At 64.9% G+C, this 15,268-nt stretch overlaps 1 protein-coding gene across 3 annotated transcripts in view; it reads left to right on the top strand.

The window, feature by feature from the left end:
* The window catches only part of RASGRF1 (Ras protein specific guanine nucleotide releasing factor 1), a 43,098-nt gene that overhangs the window by 15,778 nt on the left and 12,052 nt on the right, over window positions 1-15,268 (top strand). The window contains exons 4-16 of one of the 3 annotated variants that reach the window (XM_075506498.1): window positions 2,054-2,146; window positions 3,381-3,634; window positions 4,844-4,923; window positions 5,391-5,584; window positions 6,098-6,207; window positions 7,684-7,802; window positions 8,344-8,504; window positions 9,338-9,401; window positions 10,457-10,593; window positions 11,836-11,918; window positions 12,662-12,910; window positions 13,272-13,642; window positions 15,063-15,188. In XM_075506498.1, coding sequence (XP_075362613.1) covers window positions 2,054-2,146; window positions 3,381-3,634; window positions 4,844-4,923; window positions 5,391-5,584; window positions 6,098-6,207; window positions 7,684-7,802; window positions 8,344-8,504; window positions 9,338-9,401; window positions 10,457-10,593; window positions 11,836-11,918; window positions 12,662-12,910; window positions 13,272-13,642; window positions 15,063-15,188 — 2,041 coding nt within the window. Of the gene's footprint in view, window positions 1-2,053; window positions 2,147-3,380; window positions 3,635-4,843; window positions 4,924-5,390; window positions 5,585-6,097; window positions 6,208-7,683; window positions 7,803-8,343; window positions 8,505-9,337; window positions 9,402-10,456; window positions 10,594-11,835; window positions 11,919-12,661; window positions 12,911-13,271; window positions 13,643-15,062; window positions 15,189-15,268 lie in introns of those variants that run through there. The other 2 variants (XM_075506499.1, XM_075506500.1) reach the window with 2 other exon arrangements.

Raw genomic sequence — 15,268 nt, 5'->3', positions numbered from 1 at the left:
GAATTTGTGCTCTCCGACAGAGCAGGATCAGCCCCAAAACCGTCCCGGTCGCAGCCCGCGGCACCCAGTCGGTGGGGGGGTTTCTCCTGGGACCCCGGTCTGGCACCGGCTGGGAGCTCCCCGGGTCCGGTCCAGCAGCCGAGTCGGGCCAAGCTCTGCTCAGCCGGAGCGCGGCCGGCGCAAGGGGCAGGGGAGGCGAGCGGCAGCAGCGGGGCGATGAGCGTCGCGATGAGCTTTCGGCCGGGGCAGGTGGGAGATGTGTTGTGGACCCTGAAATTAGCCGAGGGTGGGGAGCAGGGACGCCTGGCAGAGCCGCAGCCCGGCCCGGCCCCTTGTGCCCGTACGTTTGGTTTTACCTTGCATTGGTTTGGTTTTTCTTTTTTCACTCTTCCACATGCTTTGAAGCAGAGATCAAATAATCAGCTTCTACTTTAATGTGCAAATTTTGCTTACTCGGTTTAAAAAAAAGAAACCAAAATAAACCCATGACACTGGCAAACCCGCTCCATGGGTCCCGGCCGAGATGCGCCCGGAGCTGGCGCGGGGAATGGCTTCGGTGCCCTCAAACGCTTCAATGCAGAGGGGGCGCGGGGGATGTTTGGTGACTTGAGGCTCCATAGGAAAGCACAGGGAGAGGAAAAAATCTCTAAAATCTCTTCTAAAATCGAATCCCATGTAGTAGTGTGAAACCGATAGAGCTGCGTAGGAGCCGAATCGGTGCCTGTGAGCCCACGGCCGCTTTCTCCGGCGCGTTCCTGCTCCCGCTGAGGCCGGCGGTGCTGGGGGGGCTGTGCTGGGAGAGCAGGGGTGCTGGGAGAGCAGGGGTGCTGGGAGAGCAGGGGTGCTGGGGCGGCCCCGGTGCCTCCCGCTGAGCCCCCCGAGCCGCAGCCGCGTCGCACCAGTGCCACAGGCGGGGCCGGCCGGATCGGGCTCGTCCCCAGCCCCGGCCGGGCGCCAGCCCCGTGCCCTCCCTGCCGGCGCCCGGCAGCGCGGGGTTTTGGGGAAACGCCCCCACGTTGAACGCCGGGAGGGTCGGGCCTCTCTGGGAGAGCCGGACGCCGAGAGGCGGCTGTCGAGCTTCGTCCAGACATGGTGACCGCGTTGACCCACGGCATTTTTTAGCTTCTGATGGTGTGAAAACACCCGGCGCTCTGTTACGGCGTGGGTTTTGTGGAAGTCACCTCCTCCTCCCGGGGTGAGCGTGCATCAGAAGCAGCCTCTGCCCCTCTCCTCCTCCCCAGCAGCCCCCTCCTCTCGTCGGGTATGGCAGCTACTGCTGCTCTCGGCTCCCCGCGGCACTGGGAAGCAGGGTCTCCAGCTGAAAAGGATCTCACTCCTTTCTCCCCAAAACTTCTTGGAAAGTACTCTGTGAAAGTTGTTTTCTTATTTGTATTATTTTCTGTAAAACCAAAACTCAAACCACATTTTCCCCGATTTCCATTCTCTGAACGGTACGTTTGCTGCTTTCCCACCCTTTCCTGTAGCTTCATCAGGTTGCGGCGGGGGGCGCAGGGACACGGCGATGAGCAGAGGAGTGAGAAAAAGTGCAGGCGAGAAACAGTAAAAATTCAAACGCTTGAAGCTGAGGAGATCCGATCCAATTTGTGTTGGAAGGCTGTGACTGGATGAGGGTTTGTCCCCGTCTGCAAGTTTTAGGGTGCAAATGACTTGAGATTTTTGTGCCATTTTCTCTCCGACTCCTTTTTTGACGGCTCGCCTGTGAAGGCTTTCTTAGGAAACAGGGTTTGCATTGGGTACGCGGCAGGATTCCCAGGTCCCTGTCTCTGCGGCGTGTTCGGTGGGTGCTGGGGATGCCGCGGAGTCGTCGGCGCCCTGACGGCTCCGCAGCCTTCCTCTGTCTGCCCCATCTACCGATCTCCCGTTAAGACAGAATCAGCGCAATACGTCCCTGTATCTGCAGCTAAGCTGGAGGCGCGTGCCGTTCCCCGGCGCTGCGCGGCAGCGGGGTTTGGCCCCGGCTCCCAGGAGGTGCCAGGAGGTGCCAGGAGGTGCCGAGGCGGCGCAGCCGCTCACACCCCCCCTGTACCCGCAGATCGCCGCCCTGCTCAAGGACCACGAGCGCATCCAGGCCGGCCAGACCAGCGCGCCCAGCGACGACGACAGCGACATCAAGAAAATCAAGAAGGTGGGCGGTGGTGGGTGAGCGGCGCGGGGGCTGGAGCTGGCGCTCAGCGGGGTCCCGGCGCTCAGCGGGGTCCCGGCGCTCGTGGCGGCACGCCGCGCGCGGGGCTGGGGAGCGGGTGGCCTGGGGGAGCTGTCTGAGGAGGTGCCTCTGCCAACGGGGTTTTCTCGGGAGGAAAATGTGTTTTGCAAAACCGGAAACCCTTCTGGCGCTGGTGTGTGCTCCGTGGGGCGCTCCCCGCTTTCCCCGGGTGAGCGAGGCAGCCCTGCCCGTGCCGGCTCACGCACAAATAGCACCTCTTGCATCTCGCTCCTCCCGCGGCTGCGCTTATGTCTTTTATTGTCGCAAAGAACGAGCCAGCGCCCCAGCAGCGTCCCTGCAGGGAACAACAGACCCTGCGAGGAAATCTGCCCTGAATAAGGTACTCGCGGGGAGAACAAGCTGCACTTGCCAGCAGACTCTGCCTGCCACGCACCCCGCTCCCGCCGGCGATTCCCTGAGCCCGGCAAGCGTGGAGGTGCCTTGGCCTCTGCTGCCGAGCACGGAGGGGACCGGCACTGCTCGGGGAGCGGGTCCTGCCCTCGCCCGACCCCCGGGAAAGCCTCCGCCGGCCCTGGGCAGCCGCTGCCCTGTGCAGGGGACGTGGGGTCGAACCTCGGGGCGGCGAGCAGCGGCTGCACGAGCGACGGAGCTCTGGGCACGGACCGGGACGTGCTGCGGATGCTCATTTACATGAGGAAGGCTTGGAAGCTTTTCTAGGTGTTGGAATACACCTCCGCGCGCTTGGATGCCCAGAGGGGTGCTGGCTCCAGGGGGGCTTTGGTGCCCCCGTTCGCTGGGCGATTGTGGGGTGCCGGGCAGGGCGAAGCACCCGGCAGGCTGGGAGTCTCCGTACCCGCAGGGTCCTGCTCGCAGGGAAGGGCCCGGTGTCGTGGCTGTGCCGGGGAGGTCGGGAGTTAACACGGGATCCTTGCTTCTCGTAGGAGTCTTCCATGCGTCTCTGTAAAAGGGAAAAGAGGACGCTGTCTGCAATAAGAAAGTGCATTAAACGAGTTATTGTTCATTTCCCAGCCGGGAGGCTTCAGAGCAGCACCAGTAACAGGCACCATCGTGCACACCTCAGCACAGAGCCAGGGAAACCCCAGCGCGGAGCCGCGGCCCCTGCGCCGTGCCGAGCACGGGGCGCCTGCCCGGCTCCTCAGCCCGGGCCCTCACGTGGCCGCTGCTCCCTCGGCAGGTCCAGAGCTTCCTGCGGGGCTGGCTGTGCCGGAGGAAGTGGAAGACGATCATCCAGGACTACATCAGGTCCCCCCACGCCGACAGCATGCGCAAGAGGAACCAGGTCGTCTTCAGCATGCTGGAGGCAGAGGCCGAGTACGTCCAGCAGCTCCACATCCTCGTCAACAACTTCCTGCGGCCGCTGCGGATGGCAGCCAGCTCCAAGAAGCCTCCCATCACGCACGACGATGTCAGCAGCATATTCCTCAACAGGTGAGCACCGTCCCGGGCTCCAAGAGCTCTGCGGCATCCCGGCCGAGCCGGCAGCCTCCGGGCAGGCGGTGGTGTCCGCAGCCCCCTGCCCTCCCCCGGGAACGGGTGTTGGGGTGCTCGGTGCCGTGAGCTCCCCGGGCTGCCTGGGGTGCCAGCCTGCTCTGGAAGCTGAGAGGGACCCGAACCGCAGAACCCAAATTCCAGTTTTCCCCCGCGTCTGGGCTTGTGTGAAGCCAGCGCCTCGGCCGGGGCCAGCGCAGGCAGAGCGAGCGCTCCCGAGCACCCTCCTCTGCCTCTGCCTCGTCTCGTCTGAAGGAGGTCCCTCGCCGTGGGGTCTCTTGGAGAATGAGCAGCGGAGGACCCGGGGCCAGCTCAGAGCTCCAGCCAGGAGCACCCTGCCCTGCTGAGGCTGGGGAGAGCAGGGGTGCCCTGGGTGGGCAGCAGCGTCAGGGCAGGGCGGCAGACGGGTGTCTCGAAGGGCTGCACCCCTGCCGAGCGTCGCCCACCGCGGGAGCGGGGCCGCCCCGGCTCAGCGCAGCTCTGCCCGGCGTCGCGCCCTCCTCGGCAAAGGCTTCGGCCCGTTCCTGCTCTGCCGGGCAGCGGGAGCGGTCAGGCGGGGCTGGGGGACGTGGGCACGGCCGGGCAGGGCGCAGGCAGAGCTGCCTGGCCAGGAGAACGCCGGGGTGATTTATCCGCTGCCGGAAGTCGAACAAATCCCTGCCTGTTGGCGAGGGGCAGGTGCCAGCGGGAGACATCGGTTTCCCGAGGGGAGCGGAATCGATAGCAAAGGGGAATCCTCATTAGCTCCCAGCCGGCAGCGAGCGGGGACGGGGTGTGCGCAGCACCGGCCGGCGGGTGCTGGGTGCGGGGCAGCCCATGGAGCTTTCGCCCCCCGGGCAGCGCCGCTCTGCAGGGCCGGGCTGGGGCGGGGGGCTCGTTCCCCCGCGGGAAGGGGGTCCGGGCTCCCCTGCGTTTCGGGGTTGGGCGCTGAGGGGAGCTTCAGGCTGCTCGGTTCCTCCCTCTCCACCCCTGTCCTCGCCCGCCATTCCCTGCGCACCCCGGGGACCCTCTCTGCACCCCGCTTTGTACAGCCACCTCCCCAGCCAGTCCGAGGGCTCCCCGCTCCTCCTCTGGGCTGGTGGTCTCGTCTAATTACTCGTTATTTGCCACTTGTTCATCTGTCTTTTCACCCCTCGGTTTATCTTTCAGTGAAACGATCATGTTTTTGCACCAAATCTTTTACCAAGGCCTGAAGGCGAGGATATCCAGCTGGCCGACGCTCGTGCTGGGTGAGTGCGTGCGGCCTCCTCGCTGCGCTTCCTTCCCGCTCGCTGGTCGCGCCGAGCCTGCGCTCCTCCTCCCAGTGCAACTTATCAGGCGCTTTGCTAACCGGCGGCAGCGGCGAAGCGCGTCGCGCAGCACGTCGCTTGTTCGTGTCGGTCATGGAGGCGAGGACCTGAGCAAAAACGGAGAAACCCAATTCCTGCCGGCGGTGGAAGGGGTGGGCTGGACCGCGCACCGGCGAGCTGATGCTGAAGAGCGCGGCCGTGTCCGATTAGATCCTCGGCTGGCTCTGCAGGGTGTCTTTAAAGCCCAAACTGGGCAGACCTGGGGCTTGCACAAGCAGCACGAGGCCCCGGGGGGTGCCTGGGTGGGACCCGGGGGCGAGGAGGGCCGTGAGCCGGGGGGGCTGTGCCAGGACCCCACGGCGTGGGCTGGCCCAGCACACCCACCTCCCCACCGCCTCTGCTCGCAGCCGACTTGTTCGACATCCTGCTGCCCATGCTGAACATCTACCAGGAGTTCGTGAGGAACCACCAGTACAGCCTGCAGATCCTGGCGCACTGCAAGCAGAACCGGGACTTCGACAAGCTGCTGAAGCACTACGAGGCCAAGCCCGACTGCGAGGAGAGGACCCTGGAGACCTTCCTGACCTACCCCATGTTCCAGGTGACCGCTGGCGACGGGATCGGCCCCAGGGGTGCCACCACGGCGCCGGCGGTGCGGGATGGGCTGGGCGGTGCAAACCCCAGCCCCGCAGCGGGCATCGGGTGGTGGGGAGGCAAAGCCCGGGCGGAGATGGCCTGGGGCTGGACCCCGCGTGGTCCCACGCTGCTCCCGGGACCCGCTCAGGCCATCGCTGGGCTCGCCGGTGCTGCGGGAGGACTCTCTGGGTGAAGCTGCCGGCTTCCCCCTTACCCTGCGCTGCTGGGACATGGATGGGGCACAGCAGAGTTCTGGGCAAAACCCCACGCCGTTCCCCCTCTTCATTAAGTTTTAGCACAAGGAGCTTTGAAGCTTTCATAACCTCCCCGATCAGGGGGTCTGAGCACGGGGTCCCCGGCCACGGCAGCGCCAGGAGCAGCGCAGGGTGGGCACCCACAGACCTCCGTGCCCCTCCAGCCCGCCCGCTCCCGGCACCGCGCCGTGGCTGACTCCCCGCTCCGGTCTGTTGTGCCGCAGATCCCCAGGTACATCCTGACGCTGCACGAGCTGCTGGCTCACACCCCGCACGAGCACGTGGAGAGGAACAGCCTGGATTACGCCAAGTCCAAGCTGGAAGAGCTGTCCAGGTCAGACCCACCGCTGCCCGGCCCTGCCTGTCCCTGCCTGTCCCGGCGGCCGGGGCTGCAGGACCGGGGCAGCTCTGCACCCAGGCGGTTCGGGCTGGCGGAGGGGCTCTCGGCTGGGCTGCCGGCACGGTGGGCTGCCAGCACGGTGGGCTGCCCTTCCGCCGGGCAGGGAGAGGGGCTGGGGCAGGCAGACCCTGACCCCCAGGGTTTGGAGAGGGTGCAGTGCCGGTGGGACCGGGCTGGCCTGGGTGTTTGTACAGCACCCGCAGGGTGAAGCCGGTGGAGGCGGTGACAGAGGGGCTGTGCGGTCCCGCTGGGGTGGGACGCCGGAGGAGCTCGGTCCTCGGTTGGCTCGGAGCCCTTGGCTGTCCCCGACAGGGCTGAAGCCCCTCGTGAGCCCTCGGCACGGGGAGCTCTGCCTGCTGGTGCAGGGGCTGCCGTGGGCGGCGTCACGGGGAGCTCGCCCAGGTGCCGCCGGCTGCCCGCGCGCCCTGCCTGCTGCTCGGGCGCAGGCAGCGAGCAAAGCCCTGCGCCAACGGTGCCCCGTGCTCTTTTAGCCGGGACCTGCCCTCCCATCGCCCTCGTCCTCTGCGTTTCGAAGGCTGAGGCATTCCAGTGCCGTCTCCTGCCCTCCTGTGCAAATCCGTCCCTGGGGCCGGCGGGACGGGAGCCCGGCCGCTTCTGGCTGCGTCGCCCAGGGCTCCTTAATGACGAAACGCGAGTTTTGGAGGGCTGGGACGGCTCTGAAGGGCTGGCTCTGCCCTGCTCTGCCTGGCACGGCTGTGCTGCTGGCTGCTGGTGGGGCTGCCCCGCGGGACGGGGCCCAGTGCCTCCGGGGTCTCCGCAACGAGCACCCGGGGATCAGCCGCGATTCCCCGCTTCTGATCCTTCCCCTCCGCAGGCCACGGACCGAAGCGTTCCGTGTGTCCCGTGCCAGCGTATTGCGATGGCACCAAACCCACCGGCGCTCCGCCGTCCCGAGGCGATCCGTAAAGAGTTTCCATCCCTTTTCCCGCTCCTCGAGGAGCAGGGATGTCGGAGGGGGCTGGTGACGGGGGGGATCTGTCCGTCACTAAATACAAATGTTGTGATTTCCGAGTAAGAAGCACTCACGTTTCAATATTTACAAATCTGGAGGTACAGTCCAGGCTGATGTGTAGGTCACCTCCTGAGCTCCCGGGTCTGTATAGATACGGATGAGTGCTGTGATTCCCTTGATATTCCTTGGGTCTGTATAGATACGGATGAGTGCTGTGATTCCCTTGATATTCCTTGGGTCTGTATAGATACGGATGAGTGCTGTGATTCCCTTGATATTCCTTGGGTCTGTATAGATACGGATGACTGCTGTGATTCCCTTGATATTCCTTCGGTTTTGGTCTTACCTAGTGCAGCCCCTCCAGGCCGTTAAAAGGGATCTGCTGGGAAAAGTGCAAATCTCACCCGAGCTCCAATTTTCTCTTCTCCCTCCTTCAGGATAATGCACGATGAAGTGAGTGAGACCGAAAATATTCGAAAAAATCTGGCGATAGAGAGGATGATTACTGAAGGGTGTGAAATTCTGCTGGACACCAGCCAGACTTTTGTAAGACAAGGTACCGTGCTTGTGTCGACATCCCTCCCCTCCGTGGTTAACGCAAAGCCCCGCAGCCCCCGTCCCCCGGCACCGCATCCCTCCGCAGCGTGGTCCGGTGAGCTGTGATGCTTAACAGTATCGCCCGTTTCTGAATTTTCCCCGCTCCAAAGCACCTCACTTTCAGACACTCTCAGCACCGCGTTTTATTGCATCGTGGAGCAGAGCGTGCATTTTAGCCGTTCCCGATTTCCTACCGCCGGAGAAGCAGTGGGACGCGTCCTGGCCTCCCGGGCACGCTCGGTCCCGGAGGAGCGCCCACGTGCTGTGGGTGCAAGGGTGGGTTGGGGGCCGTGGCTGGTGCTCGCCCCGTCTCTGGGCCCCGATAACCCGCACAGCCGGCGGCTCACGAGGCCGGTCCCGGTCCCGGTCCCGGTCCCGGCGCTTGGGGACGTGCTTGCCACTGCCCCGCTCCGGGCACGCAGCGATGCCCTGCTCCGGGGGACTGTGCCCCGGAAGCCGCCGCGATGCCGATGCCGGGGACGGGTCTCTCCCCTCCGCAGGGTCCCTCATCCAAGTGCCGATGTCGGAGAAAGGGAAGATCACGCGGGGGCGGCTGGGCTCCCTCTCGCTGAAGAAGGAGGGCGAGCGGCAGTGCTTCCTCTTCTCCAAGCACTTGATCATCTGCACCAGGGGCTCCGGAGGCAAGCTGCATCTCACCAAGGTGCGGAGGGCGGGGGGCTCGGCGGCCCCCAGCAAAGGGTCCGGCGGCTGCCGGGCTTGGAGCTGGCGCTGCTCCCCGGGGTGCGGGGCACGGGGCACGGGCTCGTGCACGGGGAGGGGGCAGAGGCTGGCAGCCGGGCCGGCGACCGCCTTGCCCTCCCCTGGCCGCAGCGTCCGGTGGGTGCCGGGCTGGGAGCAGGCGGGCGATCGGATCAGATCGGACCGGATCTGTTTCGCGCGGTCCAGACGCCTCGTCGGTGATGTGCGGAGCTCTGAGTCACGGGCAAAGATGAGAAATTGCAAGTTAGCCTGATTTGCAGCAGAAACCTTGACAATCTATTCAGTGAGAAAGTTAAATTATAGCCTAGGTTTGTACATAACGCTCACGGTCTCCTCCGGTCCGCTCCCAAGACTCACGCTTTTGTTGGTGGAAGTTTTGCAGTTAATTGAGCAAGAATCTTACAGAATTTGCTCATTACCGGCATTAAATTATCAGCTTGAAAAATTACAGTCCGTGGCAAAGAGGTGATAATTACAACGACAGACTTTTGGAAAATTTAATTTAAAGCTCATATTAAATGATTTATAAACAAATTAGTTGATCGATTATACAAGGAAAACCGTGATATCCCAGCCGTCAGTAACTGCTTTTTTCCCAGCGAAAGCAGACGCTGCGCTGGCTGCGGGCTGCGTGCGGCCGTGCCGAAACCCTCGGCAGCATCGCCCCGTCCCTGTCCCCGGGGCGGTGGGCTGCGACGCGGGGCGGGGGGCCGGGGGCAGCCCCCTGCCACCCGGGGGGATCCTGCCGCTGAGCCCCGACTCCCGCCCCTGCAGAACGGCGTGATCTCCCTCATCGACTGCACGCTGGTAGAGGAGCAGGAGAGCACCGACGAGGACGGTAGGTGCCCCCCCCCCAGCCGCAGCCCCGCGCCGGGCGGAATCCCCTCGGGGCGTGCCCGGGGCCCTGCTCAGCCCCCACCCGTGGGTGCGGGGTGGGGGGGTCGGCTTGCGCATCTCCCGGCGGGTGCCGAGCAGACGGGGGCATCTCAAAAAGCGAAGTCGCAGCTCCTCCGGGACCCTCTTCGCTGAGGTTGCCAGCACCGCAGCACGGCGGAGCGTCTCCCGCTGCGCACCGCAGGCAGTTTCGGGTTTTGCGGTGTGGTCTCCCCATTGCAGGGGGCAAAGCCCGCAACCAGGGCGGCGGGGAGGTGCCAGGGGTGCGGGTCCCGCCGGAGGCTGCGCTTAATGCCGGAGCCTCGGCGCGAGGTTGCTGCCAGTCCCGGCAACGTTTTCCGCGGCTGGAGGCAGCTGCCGCGTTCCGTGGCCGGGGACCGATGGCAGCGTGGTCAGCGCTGCCGGCGTCCCCGTCACGGGCGTGCTGTCCTCCTGGACGTCGCTGCCATCCGTCCGTGTGGCGTAAAACCAACTGCAGCGGAGTTGGAGCAAGTTCAGATGCTGAATAGATTCAAGGAAGTCGTGATCTACTGGCTGGGTTTAATTAAGTAAATTATTTACTGTGAAGCAAACAGATGCACGTTGATGCAAATCTGACCTTCCTGAGGCAGGCAGCGAGCGTCACAGCTCGGTGCTAGCAAGCAGAAAAAGGCAAAGATGCCGGACGTCCTCAGCCGTGCCCGCTAGGCTGCAGACTCGTGGAAAAGCACGGGCTCATTTCTCCTGTCCTCATTACAAGTTTTCTAACACGTGCCGAGGAGCCGGGTTCTCCCCTGGCACGTGGCGCCGGGGCCCCAGCAGCAGGGCCGCGCCGCGCTCGTGGCACGCAGGCTTGACTTTGCGAACGCGGAGCTTTTGCCCAGCAAACCTGTCGCGTCCTCGCCGCAGGCAACCCGCAAGATGCGACAGACTCCCTAAAACCTTAATAAAACCTGTGCTGGGGAGAGGGGGTGGGGAAATCTTCTCACAATCACTGTGTGTGGTTTTTCTATTCCCAAGCAAAAGCATCGGGGCAAGACATCGACCATCTTGACTTCAAAATCGTGGTGGAGCCAAAAGATTCCTCGTCGTTTACGGTTATCCTCGTGGCCTCGTCCAGGCAGGAGAAGGCTGCGTGGACCAGCGACATCAGCCAGGTAGGACGGACCCGGCAGGGAGGAGGTGTCGGGGCGCAGGGCCCCCCGGGATTCCTGCTCGGCTGCCCCACGCAGGCTGCGGCAGTGGCTTTGGGCACCTGGCATTAACGCTTGGCCTTTGCCGCGCGGCTGCTCTGCTGCTGCCCGCCCTCGGGCTGTGGCTGCGGCGGCAGCACCCGCCTGGGTTTGCACCCGCCTGGGTTTGCACCCTGGTGCTTTCCCGGTGCCGTCGGACCTGCCGCGGGCTGAGGTCTCGCTGCATCGGGCCGGTATGAACGGCACGGGTGGACCACCAAGCCTTGGGCACCCAGGGAGAGCAGTTCCGTGCAGAGGGTGACCTGGAGCTGGGGCGCACCAAGAGCCCGGCCGTCGCCCAAAGCTTTCTGGTGTTGGGTAGCTCGAGGAGGAGGAGGTGGGGGAGGAAGGTGACACAGGCACAGCGGGCGGGAGCAGCGTCCGTCCCGTCCGTGCTCTGCCTGCGCACGCGGGTACGTGGCTTGGATTTCTCCCCTGACTCAGCCTCGTGGTGACAATTTACACCCGCTCTTGGTTTGCTTTATGCAAATGCCTCCGAAGATATTTTTTCCCAAGCGGAAGAGAAAAAGTTATTGGTTAAACAGGGATCGCCTCTGGTGTACTGCGTCCTCGCCTGCGTCCCCTTGCCGAGCGTCAGTCCCCGAGGAGAGCCGTGGGCAGGAGCTGGGGCCCGGCCCCGTGCAGGGAGGTGGCAGCTCCTGGTCCCGCTCCGCGCGGGGGTCTCCAGCCCACGCTCCTGCCCAGCAAAGCCCGCGGCGGCAGAGGCACCGGTGTCGCTCTGCTGCTCGCTGGGTCTCCCTCCGAGAGCATCCGGCAGCGCAGGCTGGGAGGGGAGTTTAATGACAGCGGTACAGGGTGAGGGGGGGTTTCTGGCAGCTCTCGCATGCCTTTGCTGTCCGCCAGCACGCCCTTGGCCTGGCCAGGTCCGAAGCGGGCGAGCCGGGGAGCAGCTCTGGGCGATGCTTCCCCAGAACGGGGACGCAGGCGTGATCACGAAGCTCCTGTTTCCCGGCAGAAGCTCTTGCCCTTCCCAGCTGTGCGCTCCCAGCCGAGGTCTCCCGTCACGCGCGGTAGATGCGGCTAGCAAGGATGCGTCTTGTCTGGATAAGGCCGAGCTCGGGCTCTCTTACGGCACGGCCAGGGCTGGTGGGCACGGGGCCGCCCTCGCTGCCGCCTTCTCCCACCTCCCACCCGTGTCTCTTCCAGTGCGTGGACAACATCCGCTGCAACGGCCTCATGATGAACGCCTTCGAGGAGAACTCCAAGGTCACTGTCCCCCAGATGATCAAGTGAGTGCTGCCGCGGCCGGGCGCTGCGGAGAGTGCCGGGCTCTGCCCGGCCCCGCGGCACGGCTCCCACGGCAGCCAAACGCTGCCGAGAGCCCCAGGAGCCCGGCGGCTTTCCCGTGTGCTCAGGCGCCGGGGCGTGCCGTTCCCAGCGGTGATCAGGAGCTGGGAGAGGAGATTTGTGGGGACTGTGCTTGGGGAGGTGGGAAAGGGGAAGGGGAGAGCTCAGAGCAAAAAGACTAATAGTGAAGGGGTGGAGGGGCGAGACCCCCGAGGAGAGGGCGCAGAGGGGCGCAGGCTCTGTGCGTGCTGGGGTGCAAGGGCTGCCCTGGCCCGAGGAGGGACGCGTGTGGCACGAGGCGGGCTGGGCACAGGCAGCGGGACGGGGCAGTGCGGGGGCGTCCCCGCCACATCGACCGCCCGCGCTGCTGCGGGCCTGCTGTCACGCACGGGAAGGGTCTCGGTTCGTGGGTGTCCCCGGGGACAGTCCTGCCACGTTTTTTGCCTGTTGAGCCCTGTGCAGGGTTTCCACCCGTTCTGGGGTGCGAATTTCCTAGCCGTCCCCTGGGAGCATTCCCGCCTGCGTCTTACGTAGTAGGGACACCCCGTACGAACGAGACTCCTTCGCTGCTGAGGACCTGTACCGCTTTCCGTGGTCCCCGCACATCTCGGGGGGAAGCTGCTTGCACGAAGCAGCTCTTGGTTTCGTTCCAGGCTGGAACCACAGATATCTTGTTTCTCTGCAGGTCTGATGCCAGCTTGTATTGTGATGATGTTGACATTAGGTTCAGTAAAACGATGAATTCCTGCAAGGTCCTGCAGATCCGCTATGCAAGCGTGGAGCGGCTCCTGGAGAGGCTGACGGACCTGCGGTTCCTGAGCATTGACTTTCTGAACACGTTCCTGCATTCGTACCGCGTCTTCACCACTGCCCTGGTCGTCCTTGACAAGCTCATCACGATCTACAAGAAGCCGATCAGTGCCATCCCCGCTCGGTGAGGCTGCGCGCGGCGTCGCCGCAGCGCCCGTGCCGGTCACCTGTCCCCTCTTCTGTCCGGGTCAGTCCTCTGCTCCCCAGACCTGCCTGGCCCCCGTGCCGCTGCAGGCTGTGTCTCCTGCTCCCCAGGAGCTGCGATACCCACAAATCGGGGAAGCAGATGAACCCGAGCTCTGCGGGCGTCCCCGCTCCTGGGAGGGCTGAGCGGTGGGAGCGGGCTGGCAGGGGCTCACGCCGGCTCTGCTGTGCCCGGGGGGATGCGCCGGAGACCCCGCGCCGCTGGAGCTGCCGGCGGGGATCTCCACGGCCCCTCGGGCAGAGTAGGTGCGAGTTCAGCCTTTCCCTGTCTCTCCGCCAAGGTCCCTGGAGCTCCTGTTTGCAAACAGCCAGAACAACAAGCTGCTGTACGGCGAGCCCCCCAAGTCCCCCAGAGCCAACCGCAAGTTCTCCTCGCCTCCCCCCCTCTCCATCACCAAGTCCTCGTCCCCCAGCCGGCGGAGGAAGCTCTCCCTCAACATCCCCATCATCACAGGAGGGAAGGCGCTGGACCTGGCTGCCCTGAGCTGCTCCTCCAACGGCTATGCAAGCATGTACTCCTCCATGGCTCCCTTCAGTAAGACCACCCTGGACATAAACAAACTGTACGTGTCCAGTAACTATCCCAATAAAATCCCCGATGAAGGAGAAGCAGCCTCGGAGAAGCAAGAGGAGTCGCTGCCGAGCAAGCAAAGTAAGTCGCTGTGGGTTTGCGGGCGGGCGGGGGTCCAGCCCAGGCAGGCGGCAGGGAGGGGGCCGGTGTTGGTGGGTGCTCTGCGGGGGTACGGGGACACGTGCGGGGGACCGGGCACACCGCGCCCAGGGGCTTGCCAGCAGCCCAGCCCCGGGCTGGGGCGGGCGGCCTGGCTGCGTGCTGGCGAGGGGTGGACGGAGGGAGCCCCTGCCCCACGAGCAGCCATGGAGCAGCCCCCCGTGCGCTGGGGAGACCAGTGGCAGTCGTGGTCGCAGTCGTGGCGGTGGCGGTGGCGGTGGTGGTGCTCCTGGTGATGCAGTGGCTCGTGTGGTGTGGCCTCCAGGAGGCTCAGCAACAGGGCTTTGGGGGAAGAGAGCCGGAGCCAGGTGAGTAAAGCACCGCAAAGGCCCCAGGTCATCGCCCCATTGAGCTCCCTCTGCCCCCCCGCGCCGACGTGCCCGAGCACAGCTTCGAGCACGGCGGCGGAGGACGAGGCTCCGCTGCCGGAGCCCCGCGGCAGCCGTTCGGCAGCGGAGACCCCAGGGACCCTCTGACTTCAGCACTCGCCGCGGCGTTTGCGGCTGCGGGCTGAGCTGCTCTCCCCACCGCAGCACGGGGACAGCCCAGCGCTCGCGCTGCCCCGTCTGCACCGGGATCTCGCTCGGCACCCCGAGCTGGGACCCGCCGGCTGCGGGGCGGCTGCCTCGGGGCCGGGCCCCTGTGCGTCAGGGCTGTGGGCACGACTCGGGCACTGCTAGCAGTTTCCCCGTCTTTAACGGAAACGGGAAGAGGCTGCGGCCTCCCTTTTTGCACCTCGACGTTATCCTCTCCCTCGCTGCGGGTTGCGTGAGCACCTTCTGCGCCCTGGTGCCCAAGCAGGGGCTCCGAGAGGGGCGAAGCCGGTCCGGTCGGCGGGGCAGCCGCAGGCGAGGGCGGAGGAGAGCCCAGCCAGGGGCGGGGGACGGGCTGCCCCAGCTCCTCCCGCAGCCCTTCGCCGGGTGATTCCCCAGCACCTGCACCCCGGGAGGGAGGTACCGCATCCCACCCCATCGCTGCGCAGGGGGTGCAGGGGCTGGAGCTTGCCCGCGGTCTGGCTTGCCGTCACCAGCCCCGGGCAGAGCCTCTGAGCTGGCAATACCTGCACCCTGTACAGCACGGAGAGCTCCTGCCTCCTGCGGGTTGTGCGCTACCTGGAAGCTGAGTTGTAATAAAAAACCAAAAAAACCACCCAAAACCCCCCGCTCCAAAAAGAAACCCCACTCCAAAAAACCCCAAAGTAATTGCGGGACTCTGTGCCCTTCCTGTACTTGCTGCCCAGCTGGAATGATTCAGACTTTAGGAAAACCTGGAAGAGCTAAAATGCGGCTGCACCGTGCGCGTCTCCAGCGGTGATGGTAACCGGGTTCCCTGTTCCTCCCAGGCTCAGAGGTGTCCGTCAGGGAAGAGTCGGACACGGATCCCAACCAGAGCGATGAAGCAGAAGCTGAAACTTCCCCAACGAAATCTCCGACAACTCCTAAGTCCATCAAGTGCAAAAATTCATCAGGTAACAAGTGAGCCAAGACCTGTCCCGCTCGGGGGTTGCTCAGGGCTGCGCGCCGCCCTTCAGCCTGGCCACGCGGAGCT

This window comes from Mycteria americana, chromosome 6, assembly GCF_035582795.1.
Source record: "Mycteria americana isolate JAX WOST 10 ecotype Jacksonville Zoo and Gardens chromosome 6, USCA_MyAme_1.0, whole genome shotgun sequence".
Lineage (NCBI taxonomy): Eukaryota > Metazoa > Chordata > Aves > Ciconiiformes > Ciconiidae > Mycteria > Mycteria americana.
This window is presented reverse-complemented; position numbering and strand designations above follow the sequence as displayed.